The sequence below is a fragment of the Drosophila serrata genome, unplaced genomic scaffold, assembly GCF_035046125.1.
Source record: "Drosophila serrata isolate PLE 108 unplaced genomic scaffold, ASM3504612v1 contig_330, whole genome shotgun sequence".
Taxonomy (NCBI): domain Eukaryota; kingdom Metazoa; phylum Arthropoda; class Insecta; order Diptera; family Drosophilidae; genus Drosophila; species Drosophila serrata.
Genome location: NW_028257228.1, coordinates 1 through 8,040, shown reverse-complemented (window position 1 = coordinate 8,040; position 8,040 = coordinate 1). Strand labels below are relative to the sequence as shown.

The 8,040-nt window shown below is 54.1% G+C and overlaps 1 protein-coding gene and 2 long non-coding RNA genes across 5 annotated transcripts; all 3 read left to right on the top strand.

Annotated features, from left to right (window-relative positions):
• Positions 1-1,187: 1,187 nt before the first annotated feature.
• LOC147642926 (uncharacterized) lies at positions 1,188-2,139 on the top strand. The gene is made up of 2 exons (XR_015272763.1): positions 1,188-1,439; positions 1,533-2,139. It is a non-coding gene; the product is annotated as an uncharacterized LOC147642926 (long non-coding RNA).
• Positions 2,140-2,494: 355 nt separating this feature from the next.
• LOC147642925 (uncharacterized) lies at positions 2,495-4,632 on the top strand. 3 transcript variants are annotated; one of them, XR_015272759.1, is made up of 4 exons: positions 2,495-3,201; positions 3,259-3,599; positions 3,693-4,446; positions 4,510-4,632. It is a non-coding gene; the product is annotated as an uncharacterized LOC147642925 (long non-coding RNA). The 3 variants fall into 3 exon arrangements; XR_015272760.1 differs by having other exon boundaries at positions 3,672-4,446; XR_015272761.1 differs by lacking the exon at positions 4,510-4,632 and having other exon boundaries at positions 3,668-3,936.
• A 266-nt stretch (positions 4,633-4,898) lies between these two features.
• LOC147642924 (uncharacterized) lies at positions 4,899-6,863 on the top strand. Its single transcript, XM_086837597.1, has 5 exons — positions 4,899-4,947; positions 5,594-5,747; positions 5,809-5,931; positions 5,998-6,709; positions 6,767-6,863. Exons 1-4 carry the CDS (start codon positions 4,899-4,901, stop codon positions 6,233-6,235), a joined length of 564 nt encoding a protein of 187 aa, XP_086693723.1. The 3' UTR covers positions 6,236-6,709; positions 6,767-6,863.
• The last annotated feature ends 1,177 nt before the right edge of the window (positions 6,864-8,040 follow it).

The window sequence follows — 8,040 nt, the reverse complement described above, 5'->3', positions numbered from 1 at the left end:
ACGAACCGGAGATCATACACAAGCCCGCTGGCAATCGCAGCCTGAATGCAGCCGCCTACATAGCCAATGGAGCCAGCGGTGGCAGCATTAATGGGATGCGTCCGGCAATGTCGCTGGCCCTGCTCTGTGATCCCGACCCCCAAGGAGGCGCCCTCATTGCGGGACCTCATTGCCCAGTGGGAAAGCCTGATCAAGAATGCCGCGAATGGAACGGTTAAGGCGGCCATTACTACTTTTAAAAAAGGTGAGACCATATCCATTATCAACGGCTTTTTGCAGTGTGGTCAACTCATGTTTCCCTACTTATACAAGGATGTGTGACCGCTTTGACTTTCTGCTGGTTGCCTGCAGCCATGTGCAACAGCGACGATCAGTGACGATGTGCAGCATTGCAGCATTGACTATCGATTGCTTGCATGCAGCCATACGCAGCTTTGATTATCGATTGATGGCATGGAACCATGTGCAGCTTTGACATCCTACGTTTTGGGTTATGGTGAATGCACTCGGGAGCAGCCACAGGATCAGGATGAGCTGGATCAAGACTAGAGGGTGCTGGTCACAGCCCGGCCGGCGGCAGTGCAGCAGCCGCCGCTTATGTACCCTGCGTCACCCGCCAGGAGCAGCGACCTGCACCAGAAGCGTCAGTTTGCCTTCGCTGTCGCCCTTGGGCAACATCAGCAGCTCAGGGAGCAATTAAAATGGAAGTCAACAGCAACACCCTCAAGCTGATCACACGCACGGCGTTGGCCTTCCGCGAGAACGGCAACTCGCCATCGGGCAGTACCACAGTCACCCTATCACCAGCAGAGGGCAGGCCATTGCGTCGAGCAGAAGATCCAGCAGGAGCTGCAGAGCCTCAAGTCGCGCGAGGCGGAGCTGAAGCGCCTGCACAAAAGTAACAGGCAGAATACACTGAAGGCTTCGCTGAACAAGTTGTGAGTACACGTCAAGGCTTTCAAGAATCCTCTGATCTTACGTTTTTTTTTTTTCTGTTTCCAGCCAGCTCAGCACAGACGAGGCCGATGCGGACGAGGTTGATGATGAGGACTCTGAGGTGGAGCACTCCTATGGACCCGGCAGCCTGTACCCAGCCCAGTCCACCCAGGAGTTGGATATAAATGGGCAAGTGCTAGATAACCTACTTGAAGGAGTTCGATTCTCATTGAATTTTCATTCTTATATCAACAGCAACGAACCGGAGATCATACATAAGACCGCTGGCAATCGCAGCCTGAATGCAGCCGCCTACATAGCCAATGGAGCCAGCAATGGCAGCATTAATGGGATGCGTCCGGCCATGTCGCTGGCCCAGCTCTATGATCTGACACCCAAGGAGGCGCCCTCATCGCGAGACCTCATTGCCCAGTGGGAAAGCCTGATCAAGAAGAATGCCGCGAATGGAACGGTTAAGGCGGCCATTACTACTTTTAAAAAAGGTGAGACCATATCCATTATCACCGGCTTTTTGCAGTGTGGTCAACTCATGTTTCCCTACTTATACAAGGAAGTGTGACCGCTTTGACTTTCAGCTGGTTGCCTGCAGCCATGTGCAACAGCGACGATCAGTGCCGTCATGTGCAGCATTGCAGCATTGACTATCGATTGCTTGCATGCAGCCATACGCAGCTTTGATTATCGATTGATGGCATGGAACCATGTGCAGCTTTGACATCATACGTTTTAGGTTATGGTGAATGCACTCGGGGGCAGCCGCAGGATCAGGATGAGCTGGATCAAGACCAGGGGGTGCTGGTCACATCCCGGCCGGCGGCAGTGCAGACCACTACGCTACTGCCGCATTTTGATGACCCGGGCATCTCGGCCTCCTCGCACAGCAACAGCAACCTCCAGTCCATGCACCAACAGCAGCAGCCGCCGCTTAAGCTGACCGTGGTCACCCGCCAGGAGCACCGACCTGCCTCAGAAGCGTCAGTTTGCTTTCGGTCTCGCCCTTGGGCAACATCAGCAGCTCAGGGAGCAATCAAAATGGAAGTCAGCAGCAACAACAACACCAACAGCAACACCCTCAAGCTGATCACACGTACGGCGTTGGCCTTCCTGGAGAACGGCAACTCGCCATCGGGCAGTACCACAGTCACCCTATCACCAGCAGAGGGCAGGCCATTGCGTCGAGCAGAAGATCCGAGCAGGAGCTGCAGAGCCTCAAGTCGCGCGAGGCGGAGCTGAAGCGCCTGCACAAGAGTAACAGGCAGAATACACTGAAGGCTTCGCTGAACAAGTTGTGAGTACACGTCAAGGCTTTCAAGAATCCTCTGATCTTACGTTTTTTTTTTGTTTCCAGCCAGCTCAGCACAGACGAGGCCGATGCGGACGAGATTGACGATGAGGACTCTGAGGTGGAGCACTCCTATGGACCCGGAAAACTGCGCAATGCCCAGTCCACCCAGGAGTTGGATATAAATGGGCAAGTGCTAGATAACCTACTTAAAGGAGTTCGATTCTCATTGAATTTTCATTCTTATATCAACAGCAACGAACCAGAGATCGTAACAAGACCGCTGGCAATCGCAGCCTGAATGCAGCCGCCTACATAGCCAATGGAGCCAGCAATGGCAGCATTAATGGGATGCGTCCGGCCATGTCGCTGGCCCAGCTCTGTGATATGACACCCAAGGAGGCGCCCTGATCGCGAGACTTCATTGCCCAGTGGGAAAGCTTGATCAAGAAGATCATTGATGAGCTATCCAGGGAAACCCCCGCTGGCCTCTAGCGTGAACAGCGCCAAGGGGAATAGCCTCGATGACCCGTATTCTGATGACTCGGTCATCTCAGCCTCCTCGCACAGCAACAACAACCTCCAGTCCAGGAGCACCCACCCGCCCCAACAGCGTCAGTTTGCCTTCGTGGTGCCTCTACCAAGGGCGCCTTGCCATTGGGAAACAGCAGCTCAGGTAGCAATCAGAATGGAAGTCAGCAGCAACAACAACACCAACCGCAACACCCTCAAGCTGAACACACGCACGGCGTTGGCCTTTCTAGAGAACGGCAGCTCGCCAACGGGCATTACCACGGTAACCATGTCACCGGCAACCACCGAGCCGGGACTCAGAGGGCAGGCCGTTGCGTCGAGCAGAAGATCCTGCAGGAGATGCAGGACCTCAAGTCGAGCGAGGCGGAGCTGAAGCGCCTGCCGAAGATTAACAGGCAGAACACACTAAAGGCCTCGCTGGACAAGCTGTGAGTACACGTCAAGGCTTTCAAGAATCCTCTTATCATACGTTTTTTCGTGTCCAGGCAGCTTATCACAGACGACGAGGCCGATGAGGACGACGTTGAGGACTACGTTGAGGTGGAGCACTGATACGGACCCGAAAAACTGCGCAATGCAACGAACCGGAGATCATACACAAGCCCGCTGGCAATCGCAGCCTGAATGCAGCCGCCTACATAGCCAATGTAGCCAGCGGTGGCAGCATTAATGGGATGCGTCCGGCAATGTCGCTGGCCCTGCTCTGTGATCCCGACGCCCAAGGAGGCGCCCTCATTGCGGGACCTCATTGCCCAGTGGGAAAGCCTGATCAAGAAGAATGCCGCGAATGGAACGGTTAAGGCGGCCATTACTACTTTTAAAAAAGGTGAGACCATATCCATTATCAACGGCTTTTTGCAGTGAGGTCAACTCATGTTTCCCTACTTATACAAGGAAGTGTGACCGCTTTGACTTTCAGCTGGTTGCCTGCAGCCATGTGCAACAGCGACGATCAGTGACTCTTATGTGCAGCATTGCAGCATTGACTATCGATTGCTTGCATGCAGCCATACGCAGCTTTGATTATCGATTGATGGCATGGAACCATGTGCAGCTTTGACATCATACGTTTTAGGTTATGGTGAATGCACTCGGGAGCAGCCGCAGGATTAGGATGAGCTGGATCAAGACCAGGGGTGCTGGTCACATCCCGGCCGGCGGCAGTGCAGACCACTTCGCTACTGCCGCATTCTGATGACTCGGCATCTCGGCCTCCTCGCACAGCAACAGCAACGTCTAGTCCGTGCACCAACAGCAGCAGCCGCCCCTTAAGCTGACCGTGGTCACCCGCCAGGAGCACCGACCTGCCTCAGAAGCGTCAGTTTGCTTTCGGTCTCGCCATTGGGCAACATCAGCAGCTCAGGTAGCAATCAGAATGGAAGTCAGCAGCAACAACAACACCAACCGCAACACCCTCAAAAGCTGAACACACACGCACGGCGTTGGCCTTTCTAGAGAACGGCAGCTCGCCAACGGGCATTTCCACGGTCAACTTGTCACCGGCAACCACCGAGCGGGACTCAAGAGGGCAGGCCGTTGCGTCGAGGCTACGTGCCCGTCGAGCAGAAAAACCGAGAGCAAGAGGTGCAGGACCTCAAATCGCGCGGGGCGGAGCTGAAGCGCCTGCGCAAAAGTAACAGGCAGAATACACTGAAGGCTTCGCTGAACAAGTTGTGAGTACACGTCAAGGCTTTCAAGAATCCTCTGATCTTACGTTTTTTTTTTTTTGTTTCCAGCCAGCTCAGCACAGACGAGGCCGATGCGGACGAGGTTGACGATGAGGACTCTGAGGTGGAGCACTCCTATGGACCCGGAAAACTGCGCAATGCCCAGTCCACCCAGGAGTTGGATATAAATGGGCAAGTGCTAGATAACCTACTTAAAGGAGTTCGATTCTCATTGAATTTTCATTCTTATATCAACAGCAACGAACCGGAGATCATACATAAGACCGCTGGCAATCGCAGCCTGAATGCAGCCGCCTACATAGCCAATGGAGCCAGCAATGGCAGCATTAATGGGATGCGTCCGGCCATGTCGCTGGCCCAGCTCTATGATCTGACACCCAAGGAGGCGCCCTCATCGCGAGACCTCATTGCCCAGTGGGAAAGCCTGATCAAGAAGAATGCCGCGAATGGAACGGTTAAGGCGGCCGTCTACTACTTTTAAAAAAGGTGAGACCATATCCATTATCACCGGCTTTTTGCAGTGTGGTCAACTCATGTTTCCCTACTTATACAAGGAAGTGTGACCGCTTTGACTTTCTGCTGGTTGCCTGCAGCCATGTGCAACAGCGACGATCAGTGACGATGTGCAGCATTGCAGCATTGACTATCGATTGCTTGCATGCAGCCATACGCAGCTTTGATTATCGATTGATGGCATGGAACCATGTGCAGCTTTGACATCATACGTTTTAGGTTATGGTGAATGCACTCTGGGGCAGCCGCAGGATCAGGATGAGCTGGATCAAGACCAGGGGGTGCTGGTCACATCCCGGCCGGCGGCAGTGCAGACCACTACGCTACTGCCGCATTTTGATGACCCGGGCATCTCGGCCTCCTCGCACAGCAACAGCAACCTCCAGTCCATGCACCAACAGCAGCAGCCGCCGCTTAAGCTGACCGTGGTCACCCGCCAGGAGCACCGACCTGCCTCAGAAGCGTCAGTTTGCTTTCGGTCTCGCCCTTGGGCAACATCAGCAGCTCAGGGAGCAATCAAAATGGAAGTCAGCAGCAACAACACCAACAGCAACACCCTCAAGCTGATCACACGTACGGCGTTGGCCTTCCTGGAGAACGGCAACTCGCCATCGGGCAGTACCACAGTCACCCTATCACCAGCAGAGGGCAGGCCATTGCGTCGAGCAGAAGATCCAGCAGGAGCTGCAGAGCCTCAAGTCGCGCGAGGCGGAGCTGAAGCGCCTGCACAAGAGTAACAGGCAGAATACACTGAAGGCTTCGCTGAACAAGTTGTGAGTACACGTCAAGGCTTTCAAGAATCCTCTGATCTTACGTTTTTTTTTTTGTTTCCAGCCAGCTCAGCACAGACGAGGCCGATGCGGACGAGATTGACGATGAGGACTCTGAGGTGGAGCACTCCTATGGACCCGGAAAACTGCGCAATGCCCAGTCCACCCAGGAGTTGGATATAAATGGGCAAGTGCTAGATAACTTACTTAAAGGAGTTCGATTCTCATTGAATTTTCATTCTTATATCAACAGCAACGAACCAGAGATCGTACACAAGACCGCTGGCAATCGCAGCCTGAATGCAGCCGCCTACATAGCCAATGGAGCCAGCAATGGCAGCATTAATGGGATGCGTCCGGCCATGTCGCTGGCCCAGCTCTGTGATATGACACCCAAGGAGGCGCCCTCATCGCGAGACTTCATTGCCCAGTGGGAAAGCTTGATCAAGAAGATCATTGATGAGCTATCCAACACACTCGCTGGCCTCTAGCGTGAACAGCGCCAAGGGGAATAGCCTCGATGACCCGTATTCTGATGACTCGGTCATCTCAGCCTCCTCGCACAGCAACAACAACCTCCAGTCCAGGAGCACCGACCTGCCCCAACAGCGTCAGTTTGCCTTCGGTGGTGCCTCTACCAAGGGCGCCTCGCCATTGGGCAACAGCAGCTCAGGTAGCAATCAGAATGGAAGTCAGCAGCAACAACAACACCAACCGCAACACCCTCAAGCTGAACACACGCACGGCGTTGGCCTTTCTAGAGAACGGCAGTCGCCAACGGGCATTACCACGGTCACCCTGTCACCCTGTCACCGGCAACCACCGAGCGGGACTCAGAGGGCAGGCCGTTGCGTCGAGCAGAAGATCCTGCAGGAGATGCAGGACCTCAAGTCGAGCGAGGCGGAGCTGAAGCGCCTGCCGAAGATTAACAGGCAGAACACACTAAAGGCCTCGCTGGACAAGCTGTGAGTACACGTCAAGGCTTTCAAGAATCCTCTTATCATACGTTTTTTCGTGTCCAGGCAGCTTATCACAGACGACGAGGCCGATGAGGACGACGTTGAGGTGGAGCACTGATACGGACCCGAAAAACTGCGCAATGCAACGAACCGGAGATCATACACAAGCCCGCTGGCAATCGCAGCCTGAATGCAGCCGCCTACATAGCCAATGGAGCCAGCGGTGGCAGCATTAATGGGATGCGTCCGGCAATGTCGCTGGCCCTGCTCTGTGATCCCGACCCCCAAGGAGGCGCCCTCATTGCGGGACCTCATTGCCCAGTGGGAAAGCCTGATCAAGAATGCCGCGAATGGAACGGTTAAGGCGGCCATTACTACTTTTAAAAAAGGTGAGACCATATCCATTATCAACGGCTTTTTGCAGTGTGGTCAACTCATGTTTCCCTACTTATACAAGGATGTGTGACCGCTTTGACTTTCTGCTGGTTGCCTGCAGCCATGTGCAACAGCGACGATCAGTGACGATGTGCAGCATTGCAGCATTGACTATCGATTGCTTGCATGCAGCCATACGCAGCTTTGATTATCGATTGATGGCATGGAACCATGTGCAGCTTTGACATCCTACGTTTTGGGTTATGGTGAATGCACTCGGGAGCAGCCACAGGATCAGGATGAGCTGGATCAAGACTAGAGGGTGCTGGTCACAGCCCGGCCGGCGGCAGTGCAGCAGCCGCCGCTTATGCTGACCGTGGTCACCCGCCAGGAGCAGCGACCTGCACCAGAAGCGTCAGTTTGCCTTCGGTGTTGCCCTTGGGCAACATCAGCAGCTCAGGGAGCAATTAAAATGGAAGTCAACAGCAACACCCTCAAGCTGATCACACGCACGGCGTTGGCCTTCCTGGAGAACGGCAACTCGCCATCGGGCAGTACCACAGTCACCCTATCACCAGCAGAGGGCAGGCCATTGCGTCGAGCAGAAGATCCAGCAGGAGCTGCAGAGCCTCAAGTCGCGCGAGGCGGAGCTGAAGCGCCTGCACAAAAGTAACAGGCAGAATACACTGAAGGCTTCGCTGAACAAGTTGTGAGTACACGTCAAGGCTTTCAAGAATCCTCTGATCTTACGTTTTTTTTTTTTTGTTTCCAGCCAGCTCAGCACAGACGAGGCCGATGCGGACGAGGTTGACGATGAGGACTCTGAGGTGGAGCACTCCTATGGACCCGGAAAACTGCGCAATGCCCAGTCCACCCAGGAGTTGGATATAAATGGGCAAGTGCTAGATAACCTACTTAAAGGAGTTCGATTCTCATTGAATTTTCATTCTTATATCAACAGC

Bases quoted from the DNA above. Each gene is read 5' to 3' on its own strand.
- LOC147642924 (XM_086837597.1), top strand. From the start codon at position 4,899: ATGCCGCGAATGGAACGGTTAAGGCGGCCGTCTACTACTTTTAAAAAA. The intron at 4,948-5,593 runs GTGAGACCATAT...GCCATCGGGCAG, and splicing joins GTCTACTACTTTTAAAAAAG to TACCACAGTCACCCTATCAC. The intron at 5,932-5,997 runs GCAAGTGCTAGA...TTATATCAACAG, and splicing joins CAGGAGTTGGATATAAATGG to CAACGAACCAGAGATCGTAC.